Source organism: Stegastes partitus, unplaced genomic scaffold (genome assembly GCF_000690725.1).
Source record: "Stegastes partitus isolate 25-593 unplaced genomic scaffold, Stegastes_partitus-1.0.2 Scaffold1706, whole genome shotgun sequence".
Taxonomy (NCBI): domain Eukaryota; kingdom Metazoa; phylum Chordata; class Actinopteri; family Pomacentridae; genus Stegastes; species Stegastes partitus.
The window spans coordinates 84316-97150 of NW_007579437.1; the positions used below are offsets into that span (position 1 = coordinate 84316).

A 12835-nucleotide genomic window follows, 5' to 3' on the forward strand; every position below is an offset into this window, starting at 1 on the left:
TTCCTTTCATGTAACTTACAACTACTTTGGATATATTTAATTCGTTCACTTTATTGTGGTCTAATAGAATTTTAGCATCTTTTATCATCAGATATGAGTCTTGTATTCATTGTTAGACATTTTGATTAAACTAGGATTCAAGCATCGTCTAGTTAAACAAATTTGCGCTTCAGATTCAATGTGCTGATTTCCATGAGCCTGAAACCTACAAGTAAATTGATGACAAAAAATAACTGTGAGCTGCAGTCCTCGGTACTTGTGCTACTTGTAAATATGTAAGAAACTACCCTTGGAACAAACAGACATCATAACAGAGTGGGAGGCGTGTATATAAACTGGACACGGAATACACAAGTCGATGTAAGCAGCGGCGGTGAAGCACAACCCGTACCTCGGTGGGGTTCTGAGGGACTGTAGAGGCCTTGTATCCCAGCTGTAGCAGCATGGCCTCTGCTGCGTTCCGCTTGGCCACTTTCTTGTTAGGTCCTGTTCCCGTGGCAACCTCGTTATTCACCTTAACCTGCGTGAATGTAAAAACGTAGAGGAGCACACACAAACAAGCACAAATACATGAGATAAAGGCCAGAGGTGAAAGAAACACTCAGGTCTTATGTTACAGTGTAGAAAGAGTTCAAGTAAAAGGCAGGTATTCGTGTCAAAGTGTACTTAATGTACCAAAAGTAAAGGTATTCATCATCACACAGAATGGTATAATTCAGAATAAAGCATACTTCTGGATTATAAGCATTGATGTAGTGCTGTGTCCATCACTTACTGAAGCTGGTAAAGTTGATTTAACTACTTTGTATAGTTGGTTTTTGATTTTTTCTTAAATTAATAAAGTTTTATCTTAACCAATGATATTACATTGTCATTTATTTGTTGATTATGAGTTGTAATATCACATTAAATCTCCAGTGTAACTAAAACAATCAAATAAATGTAGTAGAGAAGAAGTGTAAAGCAGCAGAAAATGGAAATACTTCAGTACAAGTTACTCAAATATGTGCTGAAGTACAGTACTCAAGTAAATGTACTGAGTTACTTTCCACCACAGTTACATTAAGTTTCAATACTTTCAGATTCAAGGCTGAATATTATGGCTGTACAGGTTCTGTTTAGGTGATAATGAATCACTCTGTGTCTCACCGAAAACAATATTAAATTGAATTTTCAGACTTTCATTCACTCTCAGCTGAGGAACACTCCGAGCCGGGTCAACCACACCGTGTGCATCGTGCAAAAAGAATCCGAGTGAAGTGTTTGTTTTTCAGTAATCCCAAAACATTAAATCTGTCTACACAGAATGTAAGCAGAAATTTCCAAGAGAATATCCGACGTCGTTATGTTATCCAAACAGACAATTACACTGTACAAATAACATTCTGGGAGCCAGAGCCTGTGAACAGCCAGGCCTCAGTGCACTTACTCAAAGTGGGCTGACATGCTCGCTAAGCACTCGTCTGAATGCATCCAGTAGGCCGCGACATACAATGAGACGGAAAGCCTCGATAAATTACTCAATCATTAAATCAAACACAATTACTCTTTTATTGAATTTTAAAAGATGATCAGCTTCCCAAAGGCATTTGACACAAGGCGGAGCCTTTTTCTGTAACTAGTGATGGGGTCAGACAAAAGATGCGAAAACAGAGACTCATTTGAGCCCTGCTGCTCACCAAGGGAAACAATGTGGAAATTTTAGAAGACTGAGTGGACTGCACAAAAGAACACACACTCACAGGGCCCTAATGTGTGTATCAAAGAGGCATGGAGAATAGGTTTGAGGCTGAATTACTGCCTGATGCTAAGAGAAGCTCTGTTCATATGAAAGAAGAGGATTACGGAAAGAGACACAAAGAGGGAGAGTTTGCCTGAGAGAGACGGACGGAGAAAGACGAACAGGAAGAGAGCGAGACAAAGAGAGACTGCGGTTAAAACGTTGTGCATAAATTAAAGCAGACCAGGTAATGCCAGCGTTGTTGGTTGATGGTCTCATTCAGGCGATAAAGCTCAGAAACAAACTGCTCACTGGGTTGACTTCTGTGGATGCACACTGAGTGCAGCAGCAATAACAAACCAAACTTGGTGAAACATCTATCATGTGTGTTGGCTTTTGCATATTTTGCCAGTTTGCAAAAATACTATAAAGAAGTTCTGACACATAATCTGTATTTCTGAGAGTAAAACATTTTTAACTATAAGTAACACTTAAGAATGATTTAACTTCTGCATTTACAATAATAACAGCAGGCTCATTTCTGCAGAAGCCTGACTTTACATGTGCTTGATTATTAGATTTGGAGAAGGAACAACCTTATCCAGCATTACTGCAATCCAATTACAAGTATTGGAGGCAAAATCAAGATAGACAAAACAAACTCCTAACAAAAAGCAGGAATATTTAAAAGCTAAGAGTAATGTATATGTCAGAACACCACAATGGTTTGCAGTAACTTGTATCTACAGCAACCTGTTTGTGGTAAATAAACTAAACAACTCTAAATAAGGTACCTGTTGTATCTGATAAACCTCCCTCTCATACAAAGACTCTGCTGTGTTAACTGGTGTAGTGATACACAGTAACTCATCCATAACTAAGTTAAAGGTAAAGGTTGCTGCAGCCACACGACCATGAAATCTTATTCTGTTTCGAACACTGGCTCCTTCCTAAACAGCCACATTCTTACATCTTCCCGTGGTACACAAAACAGACCGTGCGCTGCTGTCTTTACTGGCTACAAAAGACAACCTGAAATTTTATAGACTACCAGTTGGCTGCTCCACTGAGGAAAACAGGGCTGTAAAGATGAATGTTCATCTATTCTGAGCTTTAACTGCCAACTATAAAAATAATAAATATGAAACAGAACTTTTCAAGAGGCAGCGGGGAGCACGAGAGACGGAGAGGGCGAGAGAGGAGCGAGAAAGCAAGAAGAGAAACGAGGCGTGAGAGGAAACACAGGGAGATCCGAGATCCAAACAGTGTACGGAAGAGAATTTCCAAATAAATTGTAAACCATCTTACACATGTAAATGTGCCAGAGCTAATATTTACTGGGCAAGTTTTTATATGTGAGAAACAGGATGCAATAATACGATCAGCTTCTGTTGCTTTACATCCTGAAATAACCAAACCCCCAACAATTTCATTACATCTTTCAACGTCCAAAGAAACAGAAACATGAAGCAATAAATTTGCACAGGATCTGGACTTTTTTCACCTTTTAATACAGTTAGCAATGAATTTTATGGAAAGGACGGGACCAGCTTCGTCTATGGATACCATGAGGCTGTTGCACCAAATACATAAGGGCAAGTTGAAGACTATTTCTGAGTTTGAACATCGTGGAGAAACTATGCTAACACCACGGCTACACTGAGCATGTAACACATGCGGGCCTTTCATAAAACATAGGTGCTGTGGAAAGTATCTTTGTCGTTGCTTCGCCTGCAGCACATATATGGTGTTGGGTTGTCGCAAAACAAGACAGCATACTTGTATGTTGGGATTGTTAAGTCTTGTTTGGATCCAGGACACCTCTGTGAAACTTTTTGAGTTTGGGTAATATGGGTACAATGTCATCTGCAAACTATAGCAGATTCTGTAAACTGCTAAGCACCATCAGCTGATACTGGCAAATAAATGCAGATGGGGTGATCAAGGCTCCCAATTTGATAAAAAATGCTAATTTCCTGCAATACTGGTAGTTGAAATTATAAAGTATAGTTACCCATTTCTGTGTGCAGCATATAACTAGAATGCTGGTATATTTTGACGTTCGTAGCACAGATCTCCATGCCACATATACACCACTTACGTAATGCTCAGCCACTTATTATAATCGAAGTGCAGTGCATCCGCTACACCACAAAGACGGCAACACACATGCTCGGCAGCAGCCTGCATGTACGGCTTATATGTGGAACGCGTCCTCCAAGCGTAATTTAGAACGACTATGCCTCGGTGGTGTCAGCAGCTGTCTGTGTACGTGTCTATCAGGAAGTATAATCCCATTTTAAACAGGTTATGTAATTGTCCTGTTGGCTGCCTTTGCCCAGATAGAGGAGGTTTTTTTTTTTTTTTTCCTTGTTCTGCCTCTTGATCTTAGTTCCAACAAGGTTATGTAGCACCTTTGCTGTCATGTTCTTCATCCACCAACTCACACAGCCATCCTTTGATTTATGCAGCAGACCAAAATTGAGCAGATGATAGTTAAGCTACTTTTCTTCCAGGGCATGCACAACCTCATCCTTTCACCCTCCTTAATCCTGTGTCACTTTAGGATTAGGCTACATTAGCTTAAACTTTTCAAAAATTGTTGTCAGGAAAAGTGTTTTTTTTTTTCTTGCAGGAGCACATGCTGTGGCAGGAAATGGAAGAGAATGTGAAGCAGAACTACCGTTTACCTGCATGATGAACTCCCTACGCCGGGGCATCCCTCTCTCAGAGAGCAGCAAGTACTCGGGCTCCTTCTCCTTTTTGGCCTGCTGGATCTGGGCTAGACGGCTGATTGGGTTCATGCCCTGGCCATAGTCTGGTCCCGTCTGGATGGAAAAGATGATGGACACAAATAATCACATTAATTTCTATCATTGTAACTCTACGGAGCTTAACGGATAAGAAGTGTGTATCTATTTGTAATATATATGGTAAATGGAATTAAAATCATCTGCAATGGATGGAGAGACAAGAAAATATCTCTCAATATCATGTCACTGACGCATAGTAGTGATATTTCCACGTTAACCTTTACTCAATTTGCAGTCAACTAATTATAATGGTGTATTAATTCTGCCTTTTCTTGTGTATTCGGCTTCTAGTTGCTGCCCGCATCAAATTCAAAACCCTGACACCTGCTTACAAAACCACAACGAGAACAGCTCCCTCCTACCTGAACTCTCTCATTCAGATCTACACCCCCTCCCGCTCACTACACTCGCCCAACAAAAACCTCCTGATACAACCACCGCAACAGGGCCCGAGGTCGGTAGCTAGACTCTTCTCCTCTGTGGTTCTGCGGTGGTGGAACGAGTTACCAAACTCTGTTCAATCTGCTGATTCCCTCTCAGTCTTTAAGAAAAGACTAAAGACCCAGCTCTTCACTGAACACCTTTGCACTTGACAGACTGAAAACAAACAAAAAATTAAATAAAAAATCCTATTACCTCCCACACAGCCTGCTATTGGCATCAACGCCCTATCACACTTAACTTGTTCTATGGCCCTTATCTAGATTGTTTTCTCCTGACTAGATCCTTGCTTGTGTTGTGTCTGCTCTCAGATATACGCCGCTTTGGACAAAAGCATCTGCTAGATGAAATTGTAGAATTGTAGAATTGAATTCATTATACCAAGGAAATAAACCAGGATGCCTTGAGTGCAACTTAAAGTACGCTGTCATCCAGCTGCAGTACCTTGAGGATGGTCTTAGTTCGTTTCTTGTAGTGCGTCTTGGGTTTCTCCACAGTGGGTATGAAGGGCAGCTTCTTTAGATCCTGCAGGATGGACAGAGCAGCGCGCTTCTTGGACAGCTTCTTGCTGTTGCCCTCGCCCTCGGCAGAAAACTCCCCCACGGTGACACGAGTCAGGAAGCTTTTCATGTGTGGAGGGCCGCTCTCCTTCAACACCTGGGGAAGTTATGAGAGGATGTTTGTCACAAAAAAAAAAAGTCAATGAAAGATAAAGTACAAATGGACGAGGGAAAAAAATGAATCAATGTGATTTGTAAGTGTTTGTGTCATGCGTGGTATGTGTGAGGGAGTGTGTGCGGCGCATTCAGCGAGCAGCTACAGCAGGTGGTCCAAAACATCTGCTCTCGATGGTCACACTGCTACCCACCCATATGCGCGTGTTATCCATATACAAAAACACACTGGCCTGAACAACACTGACGTACAAACACACATATGAAGAGTAACATGTTCCTAGATGACAGTCTCTAGTGATGAAGGCTCAGTTTCCTTCCTCTAGCCTCTGGTCACCTGGGAGACCTAAAACAAACACCGGCTGGCGTTAGGTCATGCTTCTGCAATCACATCTACTTCCTGTGAAGTCCGAGAACAGTATGCGAGTGTGTGTGTGTGTGTCTGTGTGTGTGTGTGTGTGTAGCAGGTGGGGTTCTCCCCAACCTTATATAGGAAAACATACTGGAGGAAGAATTAAGTTTCACACACTTACTGAGTGCAGAAGTACACGTTCAGTTGATGTGGATGCAGTTTCAGTTCCTAACTAAATGGCTTTCTTCCTCGCAATCCCTCTAATTGTAGCTGCCGTGTGTGTTTCTTTGAATTTTTTCAACCCCCCCTGCCAGCTTTCTTCATTTGAACCTAATTTGTGGTGCAGACAGCACAAATTGTAGCAATCAGATGCAATCTAGAAACAGTTAATTTGAACTCAGTGACCGACAAAACTGATAAGCGGAACCTTGAGCATTCCTCAGATACTTCGCACATCAACACAGACTAATACCAGACCTTGAGGAAAACAAAGGATAATGTGTGCATATCCCCTCTTCGCTCTTACACAACTACGCCCACACAAACAAATGGTTCGGTTCAATTAAGAAACTAAAATGACAAGGCAAGTTTGGTGCACGAAAACTACTCCCACCACTCACATAGAGAAAATCACTGCAGAAACATCTAATATAGATGTAGCTTTATATGCTGTCAAATTGCATTTTGATTTTATTACACACAGGACACAAAGTATGATAGTTTTATTCAGGTTTCCTCATCCTAGCTGAAGGATTTTCTCAACATGGCTGACACTGGGCCCCATGTTTGCTGTCACTGCTAACCTGTTAGCCTGTCAGCATTCCTGCACAATGAGTTGAAGTATGTGGAGATGTGTGTTGCAGGGAAGCCTTGGAGCACTAGCTGTCCATGCTAACAGCCAAACTCGCTCCCAACCCAGGGGATCTACTCTGGTCTTGCTCATCACCAGAAAGAGGAAATGTAACATGGCAGCTTCTTGTACATTACAACATTCAAAGGGACCGGTTACATCCCATTTCTGAACTTCTTTAACAGTGTTAGTGATGACACTGCACATCACTGGCCGGTGCTCAGCTGAGATCATGTCAACTTGAGGAAAAAAGATACTAACTCGTAGCAAAATGTAGAAAGCTTTCGGTTATACACCGGCAGGCACAAGTCAGCGATGTAGTGGATAATGGGATGTGCAGGACAGGAAGCCTCTTCAGCTGTATAGCTCTGTGGCTTCCATCACAATCAACATGTGTAAGTGTTCAGCCTATGTGGTTGAGCAAGATGGTCACAAAGACATAAACACTATTGCATCAGTGAATACATTTGAACAAAAGCTCTATTTCCACACACAAACACAAACACACGGAAAGATAAACAATTTCTATAAGTTACGGGAAAATTAGGCACCCTGGTGGGCGAGTGGTGAGTTGTGCACAATGTGACAGTGTAGTTCCTTGTCTGATTCTGTCCAGGAATCTTTACTACAAGTCATTGTTTAGCTGTCTGACAATGAGTGGAGAGTCCAGGATATCTTTCCCATTATCTGGCTTCACTAAGCCGAACAACCACAGTCGTGCTGAGCGGTCAGATGAAGCTGGATAAACAACTCGTTTAGTCAACTCAGGTTTTCTGAACACAGCTATGAGCACATCCACCTAAAATGGACAGTGTTGTCACCAGATGCGAATGTAGACAGGTCTAAAGTCGCATATTTCTCACAATGACAACAAACTACAGTCCGAAACAAATATGAAGAATTCCAAAAATAAAATACAGGTTTCAAAGTAACACTACTGCAGTAAGAAAAGCAAAAAAAACTGCCAAAGGTGTAAATATGTAAGTTAATAGGCTTATCAACATCCCTGTAAAGCTGTGTTTCTTAGATGCTGTCTACTCTTAAAGCTCATTTTAGTCTTGTTGTCTGAACTGCAATCCCAGCAGTGTTGAACATTTTTGGGAGCAAGTAGAAAAAAATATATTAAAGCGTCATTCAATCCAGTAAATAGGCTTACTGCAAATCTAAAAAGGTCAACAAGTACAAGGCTTTGATGCTTTATTAGTCTCTGTTTTAGGATTACATTGCTACAAAATAAGGCTATAGAACAAAGAAATTACTTTAAAATTGCTTGCAGTCAAGAGGGGGGGGAAAAAAAACAAAGCAAGGGAGTCATATCTCGATTTTGGTGGGTTTAGATGGTATGTAAAAAATCTCCCCAGAGACCCTCTGACTATCCACACTGAGCTCCATCAGATCTTCTAGGAATGATGACGCCATTTTCCAAGGAAACTGACTGGTCAGTAGGTAGTGTTTTTATTCATGCTGATCCGTTGTCTCAAACATAACTCGCTCCACAGCCGGTTAGATGTACAACGGAAATGTAGTCCAGTAAGAAGTGAGCTACTGTCATAACCCTAAAAACTGTGGAATAAAACCGAAGCAATGACTTGACATAGTCAGGACATAGTCTGGTGGATAACGCTTTGGTTTTCTGTATGGATTAAACAAAAAAATGTAAGCAATTAATCAGTGAGGCTAAGAGGTGCTGGTAGGTGCTGGTGCAAGGTAGTTTCTTCCACCAGTGGCTGTTGTCTTCAGCTACGCATTTACCAGATGTAACTCTTGGTGAGAAAAGAAAAGGCGATTTTCCCAAAATGTACATTTCCTTTAAAAAAAAATAAATAAAAAATGTCTAGAACACGTATAGTAAGTGTCCCCATGCTTGTTGTGTTGCCCATATTAAAAGGTAAAACTATTAAAAAATAACTTTTGTTTATCACTTTGTCAATTACTAAACAAACCAATTACACCCTCATACCAAATTACTCATTTCATTTAATCCAGAAATAACAGGTGCAAATTGCCAAAGAATGCTGTAACTATATCTGTACTCTTTGTACATTAGGATGAGTTTTTTGTTGTCTTTTTCCTGCTCGTCTAACACGCTCTTTTCAAGGTGACACACTGGGAACGTGCACAGATACCACAGAATAAGTGGTGGACAAGTGTTGCGCTGATACGATCCAGCCGCGCTGTCTAAAGTGAAAACACACAGTTACCGACAGGAAGAAAGGAATCAAATGTGGCCTGTAAAAGGTATATAGCGCAGTCAACAAAGAGTACGAGATTAAGTGTATATCTGTGCACACAATGCTACGTACTCTTGGCCAAGGATGGCGGCAGACAAGCTGCAGTCAGACTCCTGGCAGACGACACGAGATCTGCACCACACCGATGGGATTTCAGCACTTCCATTCATTTCCGCGCACACATACATGCAAACAAACACACAAACACACCCGTCTCGCGCCTAATGACAAGGATCAGGTTGTACACAGGAAACCTTCGGTAATTCAATGTTGATTTTTTTTTTTTTCAATCCCCTTCTCCTCTTGTCTCTTCATCTCTCTCTTCTTTTTTTTTTCTTTCCAAACATGTAAGGCCTTCTCCTCGGCTTCCCATAGAGACATCAATACCCTGAGCAGTCTGAGGATCTGTGCATGCGAGAACTCAGGTACTCTGGAAGAGGAGGCTATGGGAGCAGGGTAGGACAATGGTGGGGACTGGTAGAGGGAAGAAAGGCTCTTTTGTGATGAGTGGTGGATGGACAAGCCCTGAGGGAAGCTGCTTCTTGTAAGATGGGTGGTTCTTGGCCCGGACCCTCTTCTCTTGTGTCCTCCTTGGAAAGGGAGCCTCCAATCCAACACACTAGCTGTGATTTATAGATTGGTTCCTCTTTGATGCTGACATCTGTTTGATATTGCCTGACGGGGGGATTAAATGAGCCAACTGGCTCTCAGGGTGGCGGCGACCCTCATCGTTGCAGAGGGATGGGAAAGCAGACACTCGCTAGCAGTGACTCACGGGTAATTTCATGCCCCAGTGAGGACAGGGATGAGATGATGTGAAAACATGGCTGCTCTGAAAGACGTTCACATGAGAGATGACCGCTAAGGTTTTGCGTAGGATGCACGAATATGTAACTGTGCACGCATGTGTGTCAGGTTAAGGGTTAGACTGAGGCTGAGGGGAGCGCACCACTCCATCTCAGTACATCAAAGAAGACAAGGTGAAGAGGATGTGACATTGTAGGGAAGAAGATGAAGTCAAATTTTTGTCTAATGAGTTAGAATGTAATGGATGAGCAAAAAGAAACCCATAGAGGTGTGTAATTCAGTCTTGGTCTGCAGCCACAGCATAGCGCAGAGTGAGAGGATAATGCATGCAACACACTGAGGATGAAAGTGAATCTGCTGGAGCGAAATCAGGGGTATGAGACGTACAGAAAGGTATGTTATGCCAGGAGAGGGAGAGGATTGATTTCCATCTCTTTGGCTCTTTTATGTTCTCTCAGCTATGTTCGCTTAGTGATAGCCATGTACAGCAGACTGCCCTCCCATCCTTTACATACTACGATCCAACGTAGAACAAACTCCCAACGTCTTGTGACCAGGATCTATCCTTCCTGAATACGGCTCAAAATGAGCATCTTTCCTTGGGCAGAATAGAACTTGTTGTATACGCTGCAGATTATTTCTTATGAACACCACACACACACACAGGCACAATGGCCCAATCCAAAGTCAGTTAGACCTTATACGTGTCATCAGTGGGTACACTCTTGTTATTCTTTCAGCCAGTTCTTAACTTTTGCTGTAAAAGTTTTTAAATCTGCTAATATATTAATTTTGTTTGGTAATGTGTTCCAGATGTGACAGCCTTTGATTGAAAAGGCTGTCTGACCAAATGTAGTTCTGCGGTGGGCTATTTTGCAATTGTTGTTGGTGGAGTTCCTGGGGACCCTGCTACTGTCCTATCTATGGATGAATCCACAGAGTGGCTGTGGCGCTGATTTATTGAGGCACTTAAAGATTAATTTAGGAAGGATCATGCATGCAACACACTGAGGACATACCAGCTTGACATAAACAAAACTATTACATGTGTACAGCTATTACAGCATGAATACTTAGTGACACTAATATATCTGCTACTGAAAAATGGAAATGAGTTCAGCTACTAACAGCAAGTAAAAACACGATTTCCTGAAACCTCTTTGTTCGGTTTGTACACAAAATTACAGTGAAACTGTTGGAGATATTTAAAATCTCAAACTGTTGCGGTAAAAATGCACAGAACAAACATATCCACAATTGTCTGGGCAAAATACAGACAATTCAGGGGGAAAAAAACCCAACAGGCTATTGTGAAGCAATGGACTAAATTGTATGTTACGCCTCCTTTCAAGCTGGAATAAAAGTATGGTTTTCTTTATTGCTTCTTCTGTTTTCTTCATTTGATTCTTATTACTCATTGGTGTTTCATCTCTTTGGTTGCAGATGACTCTTCGCTTTTCCTTTTTTGCAGGTATTTCCTCTTTCATGTATAACGATATAAATTGGATGTATGTTTGGTTTTCTGTCTGTCGGGCCTGTATTCTTATTGTACACAACTGTAAGCCACAATCGTAGGCTGTTTTGTCTTTTATCCCAAACCCCAATGGCTTTTTGTATCCACATGCCTCACTGCATGCTCTCATGTGTTTTGTCAAAGCTAAATAAATATTGATTGTTGCTCAACGCTTGACGTGGCATAAAAAAAAAAAACTGTTGTGACGGATGAAGATTTTACCGTAAGGGGAAAAAAAAAAAAGACAGTCTGACCCATTTCCATTTCTTCCTCAACTTTAAATCACGACTTTTATTTACGACAAACAATAGACTAAAACAAACCAAGCATAACGCCGCTTTCACGAAGCGCACATAAATCAGAACTTGTGAAACAGACGAAGATTATCAACTGTTGACGGAGAGGCAGATAGAGGGTAAAAGGAAGAAAGTGTGAGAGAGAGCACATGGAAAATAGTTGCTGATTTACTGCTCATCAGACAACAGCAATGAACAGAATGTCTCCAGACTGACAGTGAGCATCGGAGGGACCGTTTGGAGGAATGTCACTGTGGTCTGCTTTTTTAAAAAACCGCTGCTCTCAGCTTCCAAATTGGAGGGACTGAAAATGAAAGCGGCGTAATTGCTGACAGTGACAAAGACATGGCGGATAATGAATCACATCAATGCCGATTTAGCTGGCTGAAATTATTAATAGCGGTTCCAGGAAGGATAGCCATGTCATGCTCTGATGATCAAATGTGTTTTTGAACAAAAAAAAAAAAGGGGGGGGGGACGGGAGGGGGTTAAAGGGAGGATTGGACAGGTTTCCAGATAATTTTTCTAATGTTGTGTAAACTCTTAATAACGAGCAAAGTCAACACAGTGAGTAGAGTTTACCTCCCTTCCTTCCCTCCCTGTTACCGCTTCCTCTCACCCCCATCTGCTTGTCCCCCCACCCGCTACCCCTCCACATGCTACTGCCCTTGTGTGTGATTTTTTGGGGAGTGATGGTAGGAGAGGTGGAAGGGAGGGATTCTGTGGAGGAAGGGAGGGGGCATGCAGTGTAAACTGAGCCTCCCTTGTTTTTGGCACCTTGCTGAGTGCAAAAAGAAGAAGAGGGAGCGATGAGGGAGAGAATATTGGATGAGTCAGCTGAGATATGGTGAAAGCCAAGGAGAACGGAACCAGCAGGTCATTTAAGGACACAGCAGACATTGTGGATTTAGAAAAGTTGCAGGCTGTGGCTCTGAAGGGTAATAAAGTAGTGGTAGGATTATTTGTAATGTCCCGAGGAATCTTGCGAGGAAAAGCTAAAACCATAAGTCAGGTGTCTTATCCAGTGGACCCTGGCCATGATTGTAAGGCTACATCCACAATAATACTCTTTCATTTTAAAACTTACCCCTAAAGCACAGACTTTTGGAAACACTACCGAGTCTGTTTCATTTTTTAA

At 41.8% G+C, this 12835-nt stretch overlaps 1 protein-coding gene across 1 annotated transcript in view; it reads right to left on the reverse strand.

Annotated features, from left to right (window-relative positions):
• The window catches only part of stau2 (staufen double-stranded RNA binding protein 2), a 92149-nt gene that overhangs the window by 49594 nt on the left and 29720 nt on the right, over window positions 1-12835 (reverse strand). Inside the window, exons 8-10 of the mRNA XM_008301751.1 lie at window positions 5419-5631; window positions 4411-4548; window positions 392-520 (exon numbers count right to left, since the gene is read on the reverse strand). Coding sequence (XP_008299973.1) covers window positions 392-520; window positions 4411-4548; window positions 5419-5631 — 480 coding nt within the window. The remainder of the gene's footprint in view (window positions 1-391; window positions 521-4410; window positions 4549-5418; window positions 5632-12835) is intronic.